This window comes from Xyrauchen texanus, chromosome 33 (genome assembly GCF_025860055.1).
Source record: "Xyrauchen texanus isolate HMW12.3.18 chromosome 33, RBS_HiC_50CHRs, whole genome shotgun sequence".
In the NCBI taxonomy this organism is placed as follows: domain Eukaryota; kingdom Metazoa; phylum Chordata; class Actinopteri; order Cypriniformes; family Catostomidae; genus Xyrauchen; species Xyrauchen texanus.
The window spans coordinates 21,381,134-21,407,082 of NC_068308.1; the positions used below are offsets into that span (position 1 = coordinate 21,381,134).

Here is a 25,949-nt window from a genome sequence, read left to right on the forward strand (position 1 = left end):
CACTCTAGTCAAATGTATTCAAAGCAAGCAAATTGTTTGTTGAACTTGATACACATCTGTGAATTTCACTCTTTCATACTCTTTTGTTTGAAATTTTCCACAGATCTATTTGTTTGAGTGGGGGTGTATATTCAAGGGGGCTGGGCCAGAACTGGAAACTGATGCAGGAAGTGATTTTGTAAATTACACGACTCCTCCACAAAATCTCTTCCTTTCTTACTCTGCAGGGTCCTCTGACTTACTACATCAAGGTAAGCATTAAAACATCTGTAAACAATCTCAGAAATTCACACATGATCCTCAAAACAGACCCTCTTTTATGGTTGCTTTGTCATTGTGTCAAATTCGTTCATTCTTGGTGCAAAACAGAGAGAATTTAGGCAGTAGGAGAGACACACCTTAGATTCACATCTAGCTTATTTCATTTGATATATGTGCAAACAATAGTTTGCTTTCATAACTTTAAAAAGTGAGTTTCAAAATGTTACTTATTTACCTTTCAAATTCTAAAGATGGTAAATACTGGATATGGACTGGATAATGACATGTGATTCAGAAATTGCATATTTTGCCTTTTATATTCTTTAAACTAGTCATGTGACTGACATCATGCCACCACACTTGCACATTCTCTGGTGTAACCCATGACAAAAATTGCCAGCACATCACAATCAATAAATTTTATTGTTTTGTGGCTCTACCTTTCTTTATTGCAATTTATCTTTTAATTTTATTTCTCTATCATTACAAATCATAGTTCTTCCTTTATCATCCAGTTTATCTCTATTCTGCTGTTCCAATGTGCTGTACGTACATTAGCCAAATTCTTGTTTTGATATAACATTCTTCTTTTCTTTAGACATTGTTTATGTAATTACTAAAGTAATCTGATTACAATTTTAGATAAATAATCATGTGGTCATTTGTAGTGGATTATTATTTTTAAGTAACTTACCCAACATGAGATTGTTATAACTGTTATACGGGGTAGAAACAGTACTGAAAAATCATACTCAAGTAGAGGTACTGTTACTTCCCAAATGTAGTGTGAGTAGAGTTGATGAGAAACCTCAGCAGGGCAAGGATTACGGCCAGCAACTCTAGGCAGTTGATGTGCCAACCCTACCCTGTTTGGAGGCATCTGTGGTGACCAGAATGCATCGGGACACCTGCTGTATGGGGACTCCTGTCCACAGAAAACAGAAGTCTGTCCAGGGGTTGAAAGTCTGGCAGCAGGCAGGGGTGATAAACACATGGTATGTGCCGCGGCGCCAGACTCGAGTCTGAAGCCAGTGCTGAAGCAGTCTCATATGCATCAACCCCAGTGGCGCAACCACCGTGGAGGATGCCATATGCCCCAGGAGCCTCTGGAATTGTTTTAGAGGGACTGCTGTGCCTGAGTGGGCTAGGATGAGCCTGTCGTCGAGGTAATTGAGTATGCGAATGCCCACTTCCCTTAGCAGGGCAAGGGCTGACTCTGCAACCTTTTTGAAGATGCGAGGGACTTGCTGAAGGGGAGGACTTTGTACTGATATGCCTGGCTGTTGAACGCGAACTGTAGGAAGGGTCGGTATCGAGGCAAGATAGAGACGTGGATGTATTCGTCCTTCAGGTCTACCGCTGCGAACCAATCTTGATGCTGGACGCAAGTTAGAACGTGTCTTTGCGTGAGCATTTTGAACAGGAGTTTGTGTAAGGCCTGGTTGAAAACTCACAAGTCCAAGATCGGTCGTAAGCCACCGCCTTTCTTGGGTATGATGAAGTAAGGGCTGTACAAACCCTTCTTCATCTCGGCTGGAGGGAAAGGCTCTATCGCATCTTTGAGTAAAAGGGTCGCAATCTCAGCACGCAGGGTGTTGGGGTCTTTGTCGTGCACCAAGGTAAAGCGGAAGCCGGCAAAAGGGGGCGGGGGCCTGGCGAACTGAATCACGTAGCCAAGTCGGATGGTCCTGGCCAACCAGCGCAACGGGTTGGGAAGTGAGAGCCACACGTCCAAGCTCTGTGCGAGGGGCAGATCTTGTATATTTATGTTAAAAGTATAGAATTTTAGCTAATCATCAGTTGGATGAGGCATGTTGAATACAATTAGTATTGTGAGGTGAGTCAGTTCAGGATAAGCTGCAAAAAAAATTAAATGCCAAAAATAAATAAAAAACCAACTGTATTGTCAGACATTTTGGAGATTGTTACTTTTTGCCAAAGTAACTAAAGCCATGTTGTGCCTTGTTTCCTCCATCAACTCTCTCTGATGAGTAGAGGAAAGATGGATGGTAATGTTCCATCAATTGCAGTAATTATCACGCTAGTGTTAGACGCTAGAGTTTAGCGTTTGTCAGGCAACCCGACTCTCCTCGCTGCGGGGTGTCCTCGGCAGGGCTGCTCGGATTATTCCCCCGTGTCCAGTTACTGGCCACATATAAGCTAACCAGGCCAGGTGAATACACACACACACACACATATACAAACACTGTGGAATAGGCAGAATGGAGCCGGACTTAGAAAGCATGCCGGAGCTGGCCGAAGGGGTTTTGCAGTTAAGTGGACAACTGTGTTTGTTAGCTTTGAGTACTTTTCACTCTCTTTACATTTCAAGTAAAGCTGTGAGCTTAAATATTCTGTTGTCATCACATTACTGTCTTCACATTAAGTTCATTGGCCCACCCTCTACTATCCTGTAATGTATATTCATCATTGCCTTTTGTTCTGAAAAGAGGAATCAGAAACATTTCTTTATATTTATATTTATGTCAACCTCACTATGAGTGTTTCTCAAAATGTATGCTGTTCAATATTAGATACTATTTTTTTTCCAAACAATGGGATTTTGAATGACAATGAAACACTAATGGTGTGAGGTTTGTATTGGGCTCTATGTTATTTTTGCAATTCTGTTTGGTGACTAGTGGGGCAGAAATTAAAATATGCAATGAAAATTAGAGTTCATTACATTCACTTTGTCCACAAAAGGGAAAATAGAGTAAGGTCTGTAATTGTTATAGTAAATAGGTGTACCATTGTAACATAACTGATAAATGCTGCATTGTGTTAGCAGTTTCACTTTTAAGGTGTTTAACTGATCAAAACCCTGCGGTTCACAGGAAGTGGCAACTTGCATGTTTTCTGCAGTTCTTCATGACTCACTGTAGTTGCTTTATGGACACAGTGCTCCTGTTTAAATGTCTGTGCTTTAGCTTAAATTGTGATACTTTTATTTTTGCTTACTTGACAAACTGGAATAAAGTCTGTTGTTAAACTGTTGCTTCAGTGTAAGGATGTTGTGAAAGCATTTAACAAGGTGGGGCAGCGTGAAAAAGAGGTTTTAGAATAATGACGTGTCATTGATAGTTCATAACATGGAGCATGCATACAGTATACTGTAACTTGCAGAGGTGGACAGTAATGAAATACATTTACTTGAGTACTGTACCTAAGTACACTTTTTGTGTAACTGTACTTTACTTGAGTATTATTTTTTCTGGAAACTTGTGACTTTAACTTCACTACATTTGAAAGACAAATATCAAACTTTTCACTCCACTACATTTCAATAAAGGGCCTCGAGTAGAAAGTTGTTACTATGTAGCAGCTTTGAAAATCAGTGGATTAATTTGTTTCTTCTCTAAAACGTGATTGTATTTTTGCCGGTGACAGACATCCTATCAATAATCACTCTTGTAGGGTCACGTGTCGTGAAGTTCAATGATTACCCAGCATTTTTTGAAAGCTGATCAGTTGGCAAAATGGAAGACGGCGGTTCCACATGGCCATACTTAGAAAATATGTTCCAGTTTTCTGAAAATGTCAAAGATTTGTTTAGTTTTAAATGTTTGCTTTGTTTGCCTAAAACGAACCATATTGCAGCCTTCAAAAACTCGGTGTCCAACCCGTGGAAGCATAGTTAGGTATGTAAACTTTTAATTTCTTGTGAAAGCTTGAAATTATCTGTGTATTAGAGCTAAAGTTGGTATGGTCAGTAAGATAATTTTTTATGGATTTGCCCACCAAGTTGCCATAGCTTTGTGGAGATACCGCTAATACATAGGTAAGGTTCGACAATGACTTTAGTTAGCATGCAAAAGCGTGAATTCAAATGTAAATGAGCTTAAGAGTTAAATAAGTAAATATATTGTAACTTTTATAGTTTTTTTTTGTTGTTACCTTGCATAATTACTACAGTTGTGCAGAGCTGCACGATTAAATCATAAAAAGATCATTGTTATAATTTGCATACATTTTTTTAATCTTGTATTGTGGCTCTTAAAATTGTGGCTTGTTATGTGTTTAACAAATCCAGTCCATGTTTAATGGAAATAATCTATTAGAATAATAAAATGAATAATATTTTAGCTTTTTAAAGCATTTTTAAAACACAATTACCAAGCAAAACAGTGATTTGATGACTAAATAAGTTGATAAAGTGTCCTATTAATGGTATCAGTGTATAGTTTTTTTGTTAATATCGGTATCATGTAGGCCAAAACTGTTCATACCCCTAATCCCTAATTATCTGGAAAATATTTCACCTACTTTTTAGTATGTTGACAGTGCATCTTTTTTTTACCCAATAATTGAGTACTGTTTAATGTATAACCCTCAAGAGAATATATATATATATATATATATACCCCTGGGGGTCCCCGGACCACAGTTTGAAAACACCTTTTTCCTACGTCCCGTGATGCTTAGCGAGAAATATGGGTGCTACTTCCGTTGTCAATTTAACACAGCTGTTTTTGAGGTGTGCGTCCATTAATTCTTTCGTTGAGCATGTATGATTTCGTATGGGCATGCATCATTCACTATATCAGTGTTACTGAACGTTAATAAACTGCAAAAAAGTCATTAAGACAAAGAAAGCGCAAACAAAACCGGCATGCTTTTTCTCCCAGATGCAGTTAAGATTTAATCTAAGCACAAACGCAACATTTCGAGCAACATTATTGGCTGTTTTTAGTTGAGTACCTGTGTTAGTTCAGCTTCAGATTTGTGTGCTTGTCATCTTGTCACCTGCATGTTGAAATCAGACAGACACACTGAGGAAGAGCTGTGAAGTTCTCATCCTCGGGTATGTAAAGGCTTTTTCAAGTTTTCCAATCGGGCTGTTATTTCCATGGTGGCGAAATGACTTGCCTCAATTCCGGGTGGCAAGGGACAAATCTTAGCTGTCTCTGCATCTGAGACTGTCAAAATGCACATCTTATCACATGGCTTGTTGAGCACGTTACCCAAGCACAACTCACCACATGCCCCACCAAGAGCGAGTACCACATTATAGCGACCACGAGGAGGTGACCCCATGTGACTCTACCCTCCCTAGCAACCGGGGCAATTTGGTTGCTTAGGAGACCTGGCTGGAGTCATTCAGTAAGCCCCAGATTCGAACTCACGTTTCCAGGATCTATCCACGTTTCCAACATGGATAGATAAAAGAGGAAGCAGAAGTGTAATTTACCTATTACAAACTTGTTGTTTCAGATGTTTTCATATCATTAACTACCTGGGCATAGAAGATAAAATTGGATCCATTATTTACTTTGTGAATTATGTGAGGGCTTGTTTGCCTCTTGTATGGCATGCCTTAGAGAGACATAAAATAGCATGCACCCAGTGTAGCCATGACTGCTTATCAAAAGTGAGTCACTTATAAATATGGGCAGTTGTGGTTTGCGTGTTATTGGGCTTGACTAGCACAACAGAGAATGACCAACCACTAATATGTGACTGTTGTTAAATATCCCCACCTTCTGTATATAGTCACTATATATCTCATTATTAATCACCGTTGTTTGCTTGCCCTTTCGTTCTTGTTTATGCCTTTCCCAGCCTCTTCCTCAATTATGTGCTTTTCTTTCCTTATAGTTATGTATGTGTGCGCAAGAGAGATTTATTCATTGATTTAGATGGCTTAGCTGTATAAGTAAAACACTGCACACATTAAATTCAGAAACAGTAGTTTGAGTTTTCTTGAACTAAACTCAGTCTGTGATGCCGAAATTAGAAGCACTGCCCCAGTGACTGAAGAGGGAAGTGTTTTTGAAACTAAGGACAGTGTTGGGGAGTAATACATGTAACTGGATTACGTATTTAAAATAAGTCTATATTGTAGTGTATTCCACTACAGTTACAATTAAAATAATTGGTAATTAGTTACATTCGAAAGTATTTTGATTACTGAAGAGATTACTTTGCATTTGATTGTCATTTGTTTCATTTAATATTTAATCCTTTCAGTTGGAAAACATTTATCCATCTAAATTATGCGATCTAAATGCATTTGAACAGCGGTGAAACACTTTCTTATGATGTGTTACTCCCAAACCCCAACCCTAAACCTAACCATCAGTGCAGTAAAAATGTAGTCTTTGACTGAAAATGGAACCTCTGAATGTGCTCATCACTGTTTTTGTGAACATGATCACTTTTTAGTTTTAGCTTCCCACATTGCTGATGTAACGCGCTATCAGTCACATCACAGGAGAATGTAAACCCTCTTGAACTGATGCAAAAATATCTGATGGAAGTTGTTGCTTGGTCAGTAACGCATAGTGTGACTGATGTCAGGGTCCTGGAACATTTGTAAACAATGTGCTGACTTTCTGTGTAATCATGTTGAACATTTTAATTATTTTGTGAAAGGATAGAATTATTGAATATACACTGCAACATGCTTAATTTGGGCTAGTTTTGTCAGACCTAGTTGCTTGTTTTTCTGGCAACGCTGCATGCAGCTCTGAGGCCTATTCTTTACAGAAGAGTGAATTAATTCTGCTCTGTTCTAGAGCTCGACGCTGCTCTGTCTGTTCCTCTGAATGTCAGTCCATTACAAGAACAGCCAATTAGACTGATAGGTTCATGACTGCCCTCATTTGTACCATGTGAAATTTGTTAGTAATGCAATATTTATATATTGTAAATCCATGTATACCAGTCAACTATGTCAACTTGAGCATACCTATCCTATCAAATTTTACCAATGAATGATTACATTTTTTTTTTTTATACAAATGAAAACATTGGATGAAAAGATGCTTAGCAAACTTACTATTCACATCCATTATACTAGTGGTTGAGAAATAAGATAAGTAATATTGTGCTGTTCCACAACCTCTGGTCTTCACCGATATTGTCCTGAGTGTTGGTAGAACACAGGACAATACAACTGCTGTCACACACAACTGCTTCCAAAAAGACATCTGGTCCACATTTCCAGGCCATGCTTATGTACTGACAGGTTAAAGAATCAATCAGATAACAGTTGTCTTTAACTGATAGCTCTGTTGACAAATTAGTAAGAGCAGTAGAGCAGCCATTGGCCCAGAAGGCAAAGGTCTAGTACAGTTTTAGATAAAGCATGCTGCAAGGTTTTGGTTTTCATTATTTCAGCAATAATGTTGTGGACAATACACTAAGGATGTGTCTATATCAGCTCCCTAGTTAGGTAGTCATAGCACTGACCAGCGAGTCAGTTATTTCTAGGGCTTTCCCATTCGCAAAATCGTTCACTCCCTAAAAATTCCCAGAATAAATTGTAAAAACCAGGGAGCATCGTTGCTCACTGTCTTATGAAATCTCTCAAGTCATTAGAAGATGAGTGCAAGTGTAAAGTTATGAAGTCAAAGCCTAATTTTCACTTTAAAGGAATAGTTCACCCAAATATGAAAATTCACTTGCAATGGCAAGATGTACAGTGAAATAAATATGTTGCAGGTGATTGACTCAGAAGTGTCCCAATGTTTAGTGAAAGAACACCATTGCCAGTGCCCAAATTTGTGTTCACGATATCCTTATTCACAATTCACATAGGGAGCGAAATGTGATGCACCCTAACAGTGCGGATACAATGATACAAAGACTGCTCCAAAAACTGATTTTAAATAAGTTTATATTACATAACAGATAACATTGCATACATCAAGCTGTCACAAAAAAAAAAAAAAAAAAAAAAAAAAAACAGCAGCATGAAATGTTTGTGTGTGTGCTTTCTATATTTATATCTGTATATCTATATCTATGTGGGTTTGTGCATGTCTATGACTAACCTCCAAGATGACCTAAACATGTGATTCCCAACCCTTTACCTTTAGGTGTCTCCCTCTTTATCTGACACACCTGATTCAACTAATCAGGGTCTGTTTCCCAATAACGATTTATCTTAGATCTTAAGGTTTTTTTTGCTACGAGCAAGTTTACGAGTGTTTACAGTCATTGCAACTTTATTATATTGTGCATAACTTTACAATTTGTAATTTACCTAGCTAAAAATATATATTTGTTTTCTTAAATATTTGACCAATTATCTGCATATTTACATATTGTTTTTACAATCATTTTGTGCAGAACGATCTTTTACACAATCTGCTTCCATAATCAGGTGTGCATTTGTAATATGTAGTTTTCACAAATTCCTATCGATATTAAAGCTTTCAGGATAAGAGAAGCTTTATATTATATTATTCGGTGTTATAGCGGAGTGCAAAAATGTAGGCGTTTGGAAGATGTGGTTAAGGGACATTCACCAATAAAGAGGAGGCCTGCTCTTTACTCCCAAAAGTGATAACGTTGACAGTAATGCTGCATGTGCGGTGCTACACAACTTGTAGTGCTGGCTAGAGAGCCTTTGGTGTCAGAAAGGAGGAGGAGATGAGGACAAACCCATCTGCAAAATGAATAAATGTAAACGTAGGATGATGAGCAAAAATATTCGGATGATTTTCTTGCATGGCAGCAACTTTTTTCTTCTCTTTCTAATATTAATTTATATGGTTGTCTGCATCAATCATGCCACATATTTGTTGTTACCAACTTGTCCAACTAGTCCACACGAATAACTTTATATGCTTACTAATTAATCTAATCATCCAGTTAGACTATAAAAGTCTCAGCATAAAGTGTAGCTGAAGTGTAAATTCGGGATTGTCCTGTGGATGTTCAGGGAGACGGTATAGAGTCCCACTGTGTAAGAGTAACCGTTATAAAAAATCCTTTATTCCTCTATCAATTTAATAGCAAGATGCAGTAATATAGGTCTATAGTTGTGTGTGCATTTTGTTATATGTATATATTATGCAGCCTTGAGTCCATTTGTTGTATGTATGTTGTGTATTAATGCAGCTTTGAGTCCAAGACAATTTTCCTGAAAAAGGACAATAAAGTATACAAACAAACAAACAAACATGTCTGCATAAGTCTATGTGCTTACGATGCTCTTAGTGCTGTACAATTACTCCAAATCACTCATTAATCTACGAGCATTGTCAAGAACTCCTTCATTTACGATGCTTTTGGGAAATGGGCTGCAAAACTAAGATGAGTTGTAAGTTGGATTCTATGATCTACTTAGGCTTATGATGCTTTTGGGAAACGAGGCCCAGATCATTAGTAGAGTTTTCCATGAACCTGAACAGGGTTTGTCTGTTTAGTCAGACATATTGCAAAGCTGGGTTATTCCTGAATTAAGGTTGGGATACGCTAACCGAAACTTGTCAAATCTTGGTAGAAACACAAAGTCACAAGCAACTGCTTTCATTATACACATTACAATGAATAGAAAGAGTAGTTAATGTTTTTTTTTTACTCTAGTATTCAAGTCTTTATTAAGTCTTAATGACTAAATTAAGTTATTCCTCCTCACCACTTTGTATGTCTCTCTGCAGAATGCTCCCATTTCAGGCCGCTCCAGGACAGTTTAAGGAAGAGGCGAGGCAGCCAGGGCTGAGGTGTTGGCGAGTGGAGAAGATGAAGGCTGTTCCCTTGGACTCTGCTGAGCTGGGGGCTTTCTTCAACGGTGACTCCTACCTTGTGCTGGATAACCGGGGCGACCAGGGAGCTGACCTCCACATGTGGATTGGTGAGATGATAGCTATTAATTTGCTAATTGGATGTGTTTGAAAGTTAGAACAGTGGCCTTGATACCTCAGTGCCCATTCAGTCAGGCAGTGATTTGCATATGAAGGCGCCTCATACCCTGATGACTTACTATTTCCGGCGAGATTCTGAAGTGTGGATCGACTGGAAAATTTACTAAACCATAATCCCTGGATTTAGAAGTCTGGCAGCTGTAAATAATACACACTGGCAGCCAAAAGTTTGGAATAATGTACAGATTTTGCTCTTATGGAAATAAATTGGCACTTTTATTCACCAAAGTGGCATTCAACTGATCACAATGTATAGTCAGGACATCAATAACATTAATAAAATAAAATTCAGAACTTCTTAAACTACTTCAAAGAGTTCTCATCAAAGAATTCTCCACGTGCAGCAATGACAGCTTTGCAGATTCTTGGCATTCTAGCTGTCAGTTTGTCCAGATACTAGGGTGACATTTCACCTCACGCTTCCTGTAGCACTTGTCATAGATGTGGCTGTCTTGTCGGGCACTTCTCACACCTTACAGTTTAGCTGATCCCACAAAAGCTCAAAGGAGTTAAGATCCATAACACTCTTTTCCAATTATCTGTTGTCCAATGTCTGACTTTCTTTGCCCACTCTAACCTTTAGTTTTCTGTTTCAAAAGTGGTGTTTTCTTTGCAATTCTTCCCTTAAGGCCTGCACCCCTGGGTCTTCTCTTTACTGTTGTACATGAAACTGGTGTTGAGCGGGTAGAATTTAATGAAGCTGTCAGCTGAGGACATGTGAGGCAATTATTTCTCAAACTAGAGTCTCTGATGTACTTTTCCTCTTGTTTAGTTGTACATCTGGCCTTCCACATCTCTTTCTGTCCTTGTTATAGCCAGTTGTACTTTGTCTTTGAAGACTGAAGTGTACACCTTTGTATGAAATCAATCAATTTTAAAAATAAATTGGGCCATTTCAGGCATTGTAAAGCCTTCATTCTTCAGTCTTCACTGAATTATTGTTAGAAATTATGCATTAATGATTGGATGCTGCTGGGTTTTGACTGAGAAGCAGATCTGTTATTCAATTTATACTTAACTGTTAATTGAGTGTATGCATATTATAATTTCTATGCTAATAAATCCACCACACAGGAACAAATCTAATAGATTATTTTCACTTACGTGTTTCTCTTGCGAGATCTTGCAACACTGCAATTGGTATTTCACCCACCCCTTAGTGTAGCAGTGTCAAATCTGCATTGTGTTGTGAATAAACTCTCGTTTATTGAACCTGGATAAACAAAAAGCATATTTTTGAGGACTCTTGCAGCAAATAATCAGCGTGCAGCAGCAATGCACGACCTTGAGAAGGGATAACATAAATCAAGTTAAAACCTGATTAATAAAAAGGAGAAAATTTTACAATGCATATGTGCACCTCACAATACAACTTTGAATCATAAATACACTAAACTCTAGGGCAAAATCATCAGTTACACAAAATATGTAAGCCAACTAAAATGCTACTTAAACCCTCATGACTTACCGCTGAGAAAACTCACACCAACTGGGAAGAAGCAAAATGTGTAGGTCAAAATACCAAAAAAATGCCCAAATGCTACAGTAGGTCCAGAGAGTGGAACTCCAAATATGTTCATGGCAAGTGGAATCACCAAATATACATTTCTCAATGTACACCTGCTACATTAGTGCAGAGTATTATCATTTTAAAAATAACTTTATAATGGGTAAATATGGGCAAGGAGGTGGCGGGAACCGGCAGAATAGTCAACATAACTTTAATCACATAAAAGAACTAGAACATAACATAAAACACATAGTCACACACACACACACACACACAGCGGCTGTGGATATCTCCCTCGAACTGGCAATCCCGGCTCATATTTATCTCCCTCCCTGCTGATTAGGTGACCTCACGGCCCGGCCACGCCCACCTCCTCGTCACACGTTATTAACCATTCTTTTATTTGGTTCTAACCAGTTACCATTTGGAAGAAGCTGTGGAACATCTGAACCGTAATGAAAAAATACAGTTTTTGCTCAGAACGATCCGAAATTAAAATCATTTAATTTTTAGTCCCTGGTGACATGGGATTATTCCGATAGAAGGAAGCATAATATTAGACATTCTAACAACACAAGACAACAAGAAAAAGACTGGTAGGGTAAGATGGGGCTAAAGGCCCATCAGAGTAAAAGGCACTTTTGATTTTATTTTTCCCCAAAACACTAAACAGCAACAAAAACACAGCACATTCTTTAATGCCTGTTTTTCACTATACACTGCTAAATATTTGTGTACAATTTGATTTTGAAGTAATTTTATATAATAAATAATAATTTTTTAAATGTTGCAAATGTATGTAGCTAATGAGAATCCCTACATTTATAACTGTCCAATAATTGAAAGGACAGTATTTGAGGTAAAAAAAAGCCCCCTGTTGCAGTGGCTAAAGACACCCATAAAACATATTGTTTTACTTAAAGGGTTAGTTCACCCAAAAATGATCCCATAATTTACTCACCCTCAAGCCATCCTAGGTGTATATGACTTTCTTATTTCAGCCAAACACAATCGAAGTTATATTAAAAAATATCCTGGCTATTCCATGCTCTATAATGGGAGTGAATGGTACCTTAGATTTCCATCAAAAAAGTAATCCATACGGCTTCAGGGGGTTAATAAAGGCCTTCTGAAGTGAAGCAATGTGTTTTTGTAAGAAAAATATCCATATTTATAACTTTATAAACTATATTCACTGGCTTCTGGTAACAACCGCCCACGAGTTCACGAGAGAGTCGAGTTCCGGCTTATGACACAGGTGTAAGCATAAGCTCCAGTGAGAAGTGACAAACTCAGAAGTGCAGAGGATAGAGCAAAATAAAACGCCGGTCACAAATTAGAAGACAACAACGAGGATCTTTAAAGAAAAATGTTGGAGGATTTCGATAAAAGAGAAGAGGAGATTGAGTTTTTTGCCCAGCCCTGTTTGTTTGAACCGGAGTACACCGACCAGGAACTCCGGGAGATAGAGGAGGCTGCAGCCACAGCACAAACAAAAGAATCTTAAACAAAATTTTGTCCATTTCACTCTTGAAGAAATTAATGTCCCCTACACATAAATCCACATGCTACCTACTAGCAATAGCAATTAGCAAATCATTGTTCATGGCTGTGATATAAACAAATGCTTATTGGATTTTGTTTTAAAGGGATCCTGTCCCAAAAAAATGTACTCTTTCAATAGGAAATAGCAAGAAAACAAGCCATTTAATGTGGTCTGTAAAGAACGGAGTGAAGCTACACCACTGTCCTGACCCATCATTTGGTGTCAGTCAAATGCGATGATGGAGCGGTTTATAGGATCTGAAACTGAGACATTAGCCTGTTGAGTTAAATGATACGCTTGATCAGACAGTTGAGCAGGCCTGACCCATGAGTGAGTGCAGAGAATGATGAAAAATAAGGGCTGAAAGAGATGAGAGGGATAAAGAAGGAATAGTCCCAGAGGAAAAAGAGAAGGGCGGGTATTTTTATAGCTTATTAAAGATTCAGCAGGCCGGCAGTTGGGCACATTGTCTTATTGTGTATCCGGTGCTTTAGGTAACACTAAGCTGGTTGTCAGCACAATCCTCTCCCATGCTCTCTCATTAACCATGCCTGATCCACACCCCCCATCCCCCCATCTATTCATTTCTCTGATACATTGGTCTCAGAAACCCTTCCCTGCCCTCTGTGCTCTGTCTCTAACCCCACTCCAAACCCTTATATCATTCATTCATAATCCACTACAGTTACACTGCATAGACTATACTGAACATCTGAAAAACACATTTGACATCTTAAAGGGGCAGCTGTATGTTCAGGCTTTATAACAATGGACTTTATTTTAATGGGCTTCATGAAATTAGGTCAGAGCAATAACCGACATTGAAGTTACTTCCTTGCCAATATTATAAAGTGCCCTTATGCCTTAAAAAGGAGATGGTGGACTAAGTAATGTGTTTTTTGGTTCTGTGCCATAAACTGCTTTGCATTCAGGTCAAACAGCTGAACTTTGGTTTACCTAGACCAGAAAACTCTTGCTCGATGTCTAATGCAGCAAACAAAGGAAGTGGCTTTGCCCTTTGTGGCATGTCACACTGGGCAGAATTGTGCAAACTTTCACAAGTGTTAACATGCTCAGTGTTCTCTGTGCAAGTTTTTATCACTATGTTGAAACAACATCTTTGTTTTAAACTATTTAGTTTTTTTACAGTTTTGTTGTTAATGGATTTATTAGCTTTCTTTTATTCATCAGTAGATAAATCGCATAGTCGAATAATTGCAATGAACTTATCAAACTTTACCAAAAATTAAATGTAAGCAAAATAAGGTTTTTATTTTGAGTGGGTTGAAATGTTTACTGCAAACATGTTTACAATGTTTACTGCCAATTAAAGATTTAATTGCTTCCTAATTGCATTCTCTTTTCAATTTTCTCAAATGTAATTGGAATGGACATTATAAATAAACAATAAATTGAAAAATTATTAAATGTGTTTATATTAATTATATCTCTCTCTGGGCCTGGGTAGCTCAGCGAGAACTGACGCTGACTACCACCCCTGGAGTCGCGAGTTCGAAACCAGGGTGTGCTGAGTGACTCCAGCCAGGTCTCCTAAGCAACCAAATTGGCCAGTTGCTAGAGAGGTAGAGTCACATGGGGTAACCTCCTCGTGGTCGCAATTAGGGGTTCTTGCTCTGAATGGGGCACGTGGTATGTTGTGCGTAGTTCGCGGAGAGTAGCATGAGCCTCCACATGCTGTGAGTGTCCACGGTGTTTTGCACAGCGAACCACGGAAGTGGAGGCTACTGAGACTTGTCCTCCGCCACCCAGATTGAGGTGAGTAACCGCGCCACCATGAGGACCCACTAAGTAGTGGGAATTCATTCCAAATTGGGAGAAAAGGGGATTCATTTTTTATTTTTATTATATATATCTCTCTCCCTCTCTCTCTTTTCATTTCAGGAGAGAAATCATCTCGTGATGAGCAGGTAGCTTGTGCCATGTTGGCTACACAGTTGGATAACTTCCTGGGTGGAGATCCGGTCCAACACAGGCAGGTTCAGGGCTATGAGTCTCCAGAATTCATGAAACTTTTCCCTCGTGGGGTCAGCTACAAGGTGAGATGTGAGACAATGTAATCATGCAGTCATATACATAGATCAGCCACAATATTAAAACCACTTGCCTAATATTGCCTAGGTCCCCCTCGTGGTGCCAAAACAGCGCCAACCTGCATATCAAAATAGCATTCTGAGATGCTTTTCTTCTCACCACAATTGTACAGAATGGTAAAATGAGTTACCGTAGACTTTGTCAGTTTGAACAAGTCTGACCATTCTTTGTCTCATCAACAAGGCATTTCTATCTGCAGAACTGCTGCTCACTTTATGTTTTTTGTTTTTGGCACCATTCTGAGTAAATTCTAGTTGTGTGTGAAAATCCCAGGAGATCAGCAGTTACAGAAATACTTAAACCAGCCCATCTGGCACAAACAATCATACCACTGTTCTAATCACTGAGTGATGATTTTATGCACTGCACTGCTTCCATATGATTGGCTGATTAGATAATCGCATGGATGATTCTGGTGCCAGATGGGCTGGTTTGAGTATTTCTGTAACTGCTGGTCTCTAGAATTTACTCTGAATGGTGGTAAAAACAAAAAACATCCAGTGAGCAGCAGTTCTTTGGATGGAAATGCCTTGTTAATGAGAGGGGTCAACAGAGAATAGCCAGACTGGTTTGAACTGACAAAGTCTACGCTAACTCAGATAATCGCTCTGTACAATTGTGGTGAGAAGAATATCATCTCAGAAGGCTATTCTGAGATGCTGAGACAATATTAGGCAGGTGGTTTTAATGTTGTGGCTATCGGTGTATGCATCCTTTGACTTCATATACATTAAAATTGATATCATTACAGCAATGATGCATGCATAATTACTGGGACCTTTACACAACGTTAAAACTTGCTCAATAATTACTGCTTGTATTTTTATTAGTATAAGGACAGTGACTAAGCACCAGATAAAACAAATATGTGGTGTAGTCTATTCATTTCACTTCATTCATCTCACTTCTTTTTGTGGTTATTTTGGTCTTTACGTTACGGTTTTCTCTTATTAGAGGTGGATTGTGAATGGCCCTGCTCAATCTGTAATTAATAACTTATTTCTCCAAGCAGATGGCTGCAGTCATGTGATGGGTAGAGTTTACACTCTCTTTCCCTGCACAATTGTCATCTATGAGCATATTTTAAATAGGCAATAGTTATTTTTAGGGCTGTCAATCGATACAATTTTTTAATCAAATTAATTACATGGTGTCCCGATTAATTAATCGTGATTAATCGCATATACAAATATTTGCTGAGAAAGCCCCTCATATAACAATAACTCAATATATAATGATTATACATATTTATATCAATATATAATTATACATAGTTATCTTTAAATATTGAAAATTATATATATATATATATATATATATATATATATATATATATATATATATATATATATGAGCAATTAATCGCATGCCCACGGACCATAATATGCCATGAGAAATGCAAGCTTGTAGTACCACCTGTTTACTCCAGAGGGCAGAAAGTGAAATTTCATCTGTATGAGCAATGTGCAGTTTATACAGAGAAGAAAACACTTCAGTAGGCAGAACAACACAAACATGCGTTTCGTTCTTGCGTTCAAAACACTCGAAGGAGTGCAAATGTGATCTAAGGGATCTCAAGATGTCTTTACTCATTTAATTTCTGATAAGACTTGGCTTATATCAATTTAAGCAACTTTTGAAATCTATCTTGCCCAACTTTTCAATTATTTTTACTAAATTCAGTATTTATTTTGAAATATTTGCTCAATTACATTATGTATATAATCATTCAAAGTTTTATAATGGCAATAGGCTAAACCTTTGTGAGCTAAAAAACCCATTTAAGATCATTTTAATAAAAATGATATGGTAACAGGGTTTAAATTAGAGTAACAGGGTTGCACAAAAGTAACAGGGTTGAACAGATACATTACTTTTGATTGTAGATCATTGCATAAATATGACAAATACATACTCAGGACCACAGGGATGTTGTTTAATAATATTTAATATTTTTAAAGAAGGATAAACAGGATGAGTAAGAATGTTAACAACCATTTCAACCCACCCAACAACCTGGCATTAAAACGAATAAGCATGTCAAAATGTACTGATCAACATATTTGAAAACTGATGTCATAATGTTCAGATTTCATTTCCGTGGCTGGCCAGAGTATCCCACACCTCTCTTGCAATGGTCATGTGGCGTGAGGTTACATTCTCTGGGGGAGGAATGAGGGTCGGCATATCCTTGAAGGGATACCAATGGAGATCATCCCTCATCGGCCAGAAAAAAACGATTTCTCCCCATTCTGTGCATACATCTCCTGGATGATCCCTGGGTAGATGGTATGGTTGTACACCAGGGCACACCATTTCCCAACAGCCTCTGGACTGTGCCACTGCACTTCTTCTGGTGTATTGTGTATGGGGTCTTCTGTGTTGTCATCTCTAGGATTAAAGCTGAAACACTCCAGATTCCCTGTTGCAGAGCACATGCAGCTGACGTCGAGTGACCACCTGGTGGAGCCTCATTGCGGATAGTACGGTTGGAATGTCAGCTGGCATTTCTTTCACTGCATCCTCCACATCTTGCTCCTCAATGTAGAACAATTTCACCTTTGATTGTCCCTCACTCTGAGCTTGGTACAGGGACAATGCTGTGGGGATATCCACTCCTTGGCTGACAAGTCTGTCAGCCCTCTTCAGTGTGCCACCCACACCATTTGGGGCACCTTTGCCATGGCTGGCTTCAAAGTAGTTCCAGGTTCCTCTTGTAAACCCCTTCTTGAAAATTTCACTACAAAAGAGGTAGAAATGACCACACTGTTTGTACTGTGTACAGGGACCATCGCTAAAAAAAAAATGGATGGTTGTTACATCTGGGCATCTCTCTCTGATTTCCCTCAGAATGGGCTCCAGGTGTTGCCATATGGCAGGTGGTCCCTTCAGTCTGGATGCCGATAATGTAAACCCCAGTGTGCAAAGTGGCCTGTTGGTGTGATGCACCAAAATGGGCAGTTTGCATTTCTGTGCTGTACTTGCAGCCATAGTTCTCTGAGAAATCAATATGGACTGCACATTAATTTGCTTGGAGGTTTAGCTTCAGGGCCCGGGAGAAAGCATATTGCTGCCTGATGTTATAGAGATGGCGCCTGAACTACTGGAGCAAAATGGCAAACGTTTCCACTAGCTCTTCTTGGGAGCATTCCAATTCTTTTTTCACAGTGATCTTTGAGGCTGTTCCAGGATCATTTTTGTGCTTTTTGTCCACAGTGGTCCACTGAAGGTAGGAGATGTGATCTGTAACTCTGTAGTGGCTTGTGAGGGTATAGATATTATTCCTGCATTCCTCACATTCCCCAAACATACACTGCATGCTTGTGGTGTCACACGTGATGGCTTGCGTCAGGCACTCCAAATTGGATGTGTCTATGATGTGCATTTGGCAATAAATCCCAGATTTTCATGTTGTTTGCACATGCATGTTTCACGATCTGCCAGTGTTGGAAGAACAACCCAGTAGGGGCGAAGTGTGCAGAACAGTGAATATGATAGACGGAGGCTGATCTGCTCAGCCAGGAACTTCAAATGGAGTTTCTTCATTGAATCCACCAGTAATCTTTTCTGCATTTTCTTCTTGTCTTTTCTCAATGTTGGCTTTTTTCCAGTTGTGATCCTGCTAACATCGTCACGTAAAAAGAACAATCTCACTGTTGATCTCAGCCTGGCAGCAACCCCCTCATGTTTCTTCCTCTGGTATCTGCAGACATTTTCATTTAGCAGTAAATCCCAAAACCTCCTCTGCTAATCTCTGCAGCCTGTACTTCTTTAGGATTTTGCTGGTGACTATTCCTGCAATGACTGTCAGTCTCTCTCTCTTTGAATGTGCATATTTGGTACATACTTCCTCAGCTACTGCTGTATGGAACAATAGCATTCTCCTTAGGGAAAATCCAGAGATTTCACGAAGCAACTTGTTGACTTTGGATCTTGGATGGTTCTTTTTCAATCTTTGGAGACACGTTCTGTATTTTTCTGCTCGCTGTTCAACTTTTTTCAAATGATCCTGTAGTTTATGCAACTCCCTGTGTAATTTTGCTTTGGCAGACCTCCTTTTTCTTCTCCCAAGTTCACGTTGCCTAAAAGAAACATGTTAACATAAATATATAGTCACTTAACAATTTCACCTTCACACATTGCCATCCATTAACTGTAACTATATAAACACTTTCATTATTGATTTTTGGACCTTTTACCGTATAGATTTGCACCAAAGCAATTATGAGAAATCTGTACTTTGTGATCTGTGCTGACACTAACTTGCATTGCTCAATAACCTAAACTTCTGTCCTGACCTTGAAGTCCCAGGTTGAGAGCTGACTGGGGATCCTGGCCTGAATGTAGTTTTTGGTCTAACTAGTGATTCAGGGCTGACTGGAGGGGTGTTCAATCCTTCAAGTATCTTTTTCCTGGCATTACTCCTCTTATGAGCCATTCTCCATTTTCTCCTCTGGGAGAAATTAAACAATTGTAAATGTGTTTCAATCTATTGAAAATGTTCTGAGCATGATTTACACCCAGTTGAGTTCATTTTGAGTTATTATTCACATCCAAGTAATTAATGAGACCTTACAAATTTGAGCCTACCAGGCAATAATAAAAGAAAACAAAAAGACATATATAAAGATGATAATATATTTAAAACATGTAGATTATGCTAAATTAAACACTCATTTAATTTTACTATAGATAATAGATTTTTCCTTCTGAGTAAACTGAATAAGATTCAACCCTGCTACTGTAGTGCAACTCTGTTACTCTAATTATGGAAACAGGGTTGCAAATCAATGCTAATGTTAGCTATTTCTCAAGATTAGCTAGCTAGCTGTGGAATGTAATATTTCTGTCAATGCCGAGGACAAACATAGTTATAAAAATAAATAAAGAAAACTTTTAAATTAATTTGTCTTATTATGATAATATGAGTAACAGTATTGGTTTGAGTGACACACTCAAACAAGGCTGAAAAGATTGGAAAAATATGAACAATAGAGGAGAGTACTTACCTTGGGTCTATCCATGGTGTTGGTTAATGGATGGATGGATGCTGCAATCTTCTCTGTGTTATGTGATTTTATTTTCTCTTCCTGTGCTAGGCTAAATGGGTTTCGGTAACAGGGTTGCGCGCATGTTGTGGGACAAAAGTTCAGTGCATAATTACTATTATTTGAAATTTGTTGACAATTAAACAAATAGTTTTAACAATTACAAGACACATATATCAACAAAATTATACCAAAAAAAGTTGATTTAAAACATATTTTAACAGTTATATTTGACATGAAATTTGGTCATCAAGAAGGTGGGACAAGAGAAAAATACTATTTTAGGTGGTCCTGGAGAGCTATTTGGTATTTTATAAAATATTTTGGAAAAACGTTTTCTAAAAATGTTTTTACATTTTGTCCCAGGAAAAGTATAATTTACACAACAAGTGTACATTTTTATATTTTGTGCATGGATTATTTGAAATTTCATGGGTGGAACAGAAAATATCCTCCAATTCTGGAATGTCGTAAGATATATATATATATGCATATATATATATATATATATATATATATATATATATATATATATATATATATATATATATATATATATATATATGTATGTATGTATGACTTTCTTCTGCTGAACATAAACAAAGATATTTAGAAGAATATCTCCATACAATACAAATGAATGGTGACTAGACCTTTCAAGCAAAAAAAAAGAAAAGGCAGCGTAAAAGTAATCCATATGACTTCAGTGGATAAATCTATGTCTTTAGGAGTGATATGATAGGTGTGGGTGAGAAACAGAAAGTCATTATTTACTATAAATCTCCACTTTCACTTTCACATTCTGAAAGTGAAAGTGGAGAGTTATAGTAAAAAGGATTTAAATATTGATCTGTTTCTCATCCAACATGACTGCATTGCTTCAGAAGACATATATTAGTCTTATGGATTACTTTTATGCTGCCTTTATGTGATTTGTTTTTGCTTCAAAGATCTGGCCACCATTCATTTGCTTTGTATGGACCTACAAAGCTGAGATGTTATGTAAATAGTGAGGGTGAGTACATTTTTTTCTTTTTTTGGGTGACCTATCCCATTAAAAGCAACTTTTACATTATTTTACATACACAATGCATATAAAAGTTGATTTCAAATCTTGCAATGTAATAGTTCATTTTTACAAAGAGTGTATAATCAAGCTCTGCCATTTCTTCTCACAGGAGGGAGGTGTGGAGTCTGGGTTTAGAAGACCACAGTCTGGATCTGATCCCATTCAGAGGTTATACCAAATTAAAGGAAAACGGAACATTAGAGCCAAGGAAGTAGTTCTGAGCTGGGAGAGCTTTAACAAAGGGGACTGTTTCATACTCGACCTGGGAAAGGTGTGTGTGTTCGTCCCTGTCTGTCTTGATCTTATAGAACTTGTGTGTACTATATGTTCATGAACTTCTTATTCTCCAGATGATTGTGTCGTGGATAGGCTCACAGGCAAACATCTTTGAAAAGCAGAAGGTGAGGGAGATCGCCGCTCTGATCAGGGACACAGAGAGACACGGCAAAGCCCAAATCACTAACATCAACGAAGGAGAGGAGACACAAGAGATGCTACAGGTAGCGACGGATTTGCCCTTCTGTGATTTAGATTTACCCTGCTCCTGTCTCTTTGCATAAACCTCCTGAGACCCGTGCGTGACTGTGTGCATTTTCCATTTCACTTTTTGATTTGTAACTTGTAGGACCAAATAAACATGGAAAAAAAATCTTAAAAATGTGATCTAAGTTGTGAAATGTATTTAGTTTGAAATCAGATTGTTTATTATGTTTCCAGGAGTGTTGGCTATTTATATTATTGAGATGTTACAGACATCCATCCATCCATCCATTTTTCACAGCCGCTGATCCTATATAGGGTCGCGGGTAGTGCTGGAGCCTATCCCAGCTGTCTCTGGCCAAAGGCAGGGAATCACAAAGACAAACACACTTCTTTGGACTTTTGAACACAGGGAGAACATGTAAACCCCACACAGAAAGTCCCAGGTTGAGCTGGGACTCAAACTGGTGACCACCTTGCTGTGAGGCATCAGTACTACCACTCAACCACTGTGTTGGTCAGATTTAAGGTCGGATTATAGGTGTGAATGCACTTACAGTAGCTGCATAGAGAGCAATAGTATGCATCCTTGTCCCCTTGTTCTGTATTTATTGAATGCCTTAACCTGTGTGCTGTCTGTCTGCACTGGTCTCAGAACAGTTCAAAAGGCACCTAATATTCCCCCTAACAGCATATAAAGCCTCTGAAAGCAACATTTTTCAGCTTTTGGATGAACCCATTGATTCTCAATGTGATAATCCAGAGTAAATATAGGATTTCTAAGGAATAATGTGCTAAAGTACACATTAGTGTACATTGTGTTAAGCAGCGTAGTGTACATTTTTAAAAAGGCATATTGGATGAAACTAGAGACTCAAACAGGTTTCAATGTAAAAACATAATGAGGTTTCTTACCAGATGTAGATTTGTTGGCATTTCTCCTCTGCTGTGATCGGAGCCATGTTGTTTTGGCACATGACCAAGTTTACTGACAGTCCAGAGTCTTCTAAACTGAGATCAGTCCATTCAAATTCATTTAAATGATGCGTTGTGTATAGGGAAGCCAAAATACAACGTCCACACATATGTATGTGGGGTCGCTGGCGGTTAAACATTTTGCATTAAAATATGCCATTTAAAAACAAAGCATCCTTTTTCACACATTTATAGTCTTCCTGTCATTAAGGGTGCTGCGACTAAGTTGCACTCTTTCTTTCTGCCTTCTGTTAAAATTTACGAACAGGTTCTTGGTCCAATGCCACAGCTGAAAGAAAGCACACCAGAGGAAGACAGCCAAGCAGATGTATCAAACTCTGCCTCCCTCTACAAGGTACCACAAAAATCTCAGAATTATGTGTTAGGCTTGTTTTTGTTAACCTAAACAATAGAAATAGACAATTTAAGAGATGTTAGGATAAATCTTATCCATCTGGAATCTCATCCATAAATATAATTTCTGATTGGTACACATATTTTAATCCAAAATCCTTAAAAAGTCTAACAACCATGCTTTTTATGCCATATTCATTCAATTTGAAGAAAGTGTAAATTCATTTTATAGGTTTCAGATGCAACAGGGTCAATGAAGTTGACAAAGGTGTCAGAGAAAAGTCCATTCGCCAAGGACTTGCTGGTACGTGATGACTGCTTTATCCTGGACAATGGGGCCAATGGAAAAATCTTTGTTTGGAAAGGTACGAAAAATGTGTATTCGTGTCATGATCATTTAGAAGGCAGCTAAAATAGTTTATTTTGCATTTACTAACATGTGTCTGGTAAACTAATTACTTCTATATATAATTGCAATTTCATGAAAGTATGTGTTTTTTCCCCCAAAATTTAAAATAAATCTGAAGTGAAATATAATTATTTCTGTGACTGGCAGGGAGTGGAGCCAATGCAGAAGAGAAGAGGGCCGCGCTGAAGATGGCAGATGACTTCATCCACCAAATGAATTACCCTAAGATGAAAACACAGGTTTGTGCTTGCAGACCTACTTGATTCCTTGGATCATGTCATATGGAATTGTTTAATATTAAAGGTGAAGTGTGTAATTTCTGCACCAAAATGGTAGACCCACCCCAAACTCATGCCATTGGTTGAGCCAATGTTGTTTTGTCTGGCCCAGTCAGGCTGCTCAAACAAACAGATTGTAAATCTGTTTGGTGAAGCTAGTTGCGCAGAAATTGCACTTTAACTTTAAAGTTACATGCATATACACAGGGCTCCCACGTGTCCTGGAAAACCTGAAAAACCTGGAATTTTGTAATGCAGTTTTCTGCAGTTTTCTGATTCTGCTGTGCTCAGAATCACGGAATCTAGTTATAAAATGGCATTAGCTGTAAAATGCAAAACGTCTTGGAATACACACAGAAACGGCAAAATAAAAGCTCAAATTAAATGGACACATGTGTTTTTGCTTATATATTTGAATTGTTGGACACATAAAATGTCCTGTAAAATTGTGCCTTTAAAAGAATGGGAACGCTGATACAGTAAAAGTCTATTTCTGATGAGAGTGATATGATAAGACAATTTCAGCATTTTAATTAATTCATCAAAATATCCATTGTATATACATGTACATTGTGTTTGTTCTGGTCTTTTGACGCATTACTCTAAAATACTTCTATGTAGTTTATGATAGGTCCCCTCATATATGTAGATGAATGCCATGCCATCTGAAACAATCTATAAGTGTTTGTTTTTTTTTTGAATGTATTATAGGTGGAGATTTTACCTCAGGGCCGAGAGACTGTCATCTTCAAACAGTTTTTCCAAAACTGGAATTAAACCGCTTCACTGCACTAAATGATCATAGAAACAAACTGCTCACTAACAGTTATCAAAGAGAGACTGTTTTTTATCAAATAAGGTCACAGAGACAATACATGATATAGATATGTGCAATTTTATTAAACAAGACCAGCATTTAATTCATGGAGGGTTGCAGTAAGAATGAGAGAGGATTTGGGCTTTGGGATTGGTCTGCTAGCACATTTTTATGGCTTTTAAAAAGGTGTTTATATTAATGAATAAAGATTTTAAAGAGCTTTTAATTTTGTTCTCATTTTTTTTAAATTGAGAAAGTCAAGTCTATGTTGCAACATTAATGAGTAGATGCCACTCCTACTTACGTAATATTTTTCTAACAATTTCTCAAGCCAAAACGCCATTTCAGAAACCCTTGTGCTTGTTGTTGCTGTTTTGTTTTTTTTACTCATTTTGTGATTGTAACTGCAGCATGGCAATAAAAATGCAAATGCAACAACAGAGCAAACACATTAGTGGGATGATTTCTCTTTCACATACTCAAACACACAGTTTTATGTTAATGCCCTGAAATCCTCCTTTAGACAGAAAGAAAAGATGTGATGTAACCTAATGGCAGTTTTGGGTCATAGTTCACTATTATTGATAAACTATCAGGGCTGTTAACGTGGTTTACATAAGCTCATATAAACTCATACCTTGTCATGAGAGTCAAACAACATATAAATAAAATTAGTGATTGTTTAGAGTTTCAGTGAGCCTTAAAACACTGGCTAATACACACATGGCCTACTTTATGACATCAAAACATGCAAACCACCACATTTATGAGTATTTTATTATTAAAGCATTATCCAAATGATAATTTTTGTTTGACACTTGTTTGTTATACAGCACACAGTACTGTGTAAATGTTGTACAGTGTGGATGTTTTCAAAAATAATGCCATGGATATTTTTTATTTATTAATTAAGATTAATAAAGTGCAATAAACATAAAAGAATTTATAATAATTACAATTTGGTGTGACCACCATATGCCTTTAAAACAGCACCAATTCTTCTAAGTACACTTGCACCGTAATTCATTTTAATCTGAACTTTAGTTTGAAGGACAAATAATATAGTTTATAGCATGGTTTCAATATTAAGTAGGTGAACTTATAGCCAGACCTTTGAATAACGGGTAAATGGTCTGATCCACATTGTAGCTTCTTCTGACCAAGAACCACCCACTTGCAAGGGACCACAAATCACAATTCTTCTTGTTTTTACATGCCATTTAGGGGCGGGTTTATCTGAGGTAGATTATAGCACAATAATATGTCGGTGTGGAAAAAATGTTATGTTTGGGGTGATACTCCATATGTTCTTTGTATGATAAAATGTTCATGGTAATTCATACTGAATATGAGATGTATTATTAAAAACTACATTATCTGAATACATTTCATGACAACAGTTTGTCCTCGATAAGTACACAAATTTGCATTTCC

General features: G+C 37.7%; 1 protein-coding gene across 1 annotated transcript; it reads left to right on the plus strand.

Moving 5' to 3' along the window:
- On the plus strand, positions 1-24,868 carry capgb (capping protein (actin filament), gelsolin-like b). The gene is made up of 9 exons (XM_052102866.1): positions 1-251; positions 9,654-9,847; positions 14,876-15,030; positions 21,312-21,473; positions 21,553-21,702; positions 22,926-23,012; positions 23,244-23,376; positions 23,568-23,659; positions 24,410-24,868. Exons 2-9 carry the CDS (start codon positions 9,655-9,657, stop codon positions 24,473-24,475), a joined length of 1,038 nt encoding a protein of 345 aa, XP_051958826.1. The 5' UTR covers positions 1-251; position 9,654; the 3' UTR covers positions 24,476-24,868.
- Positions 24,869-25,949: the final 1,081 nt, after the last annotated feature.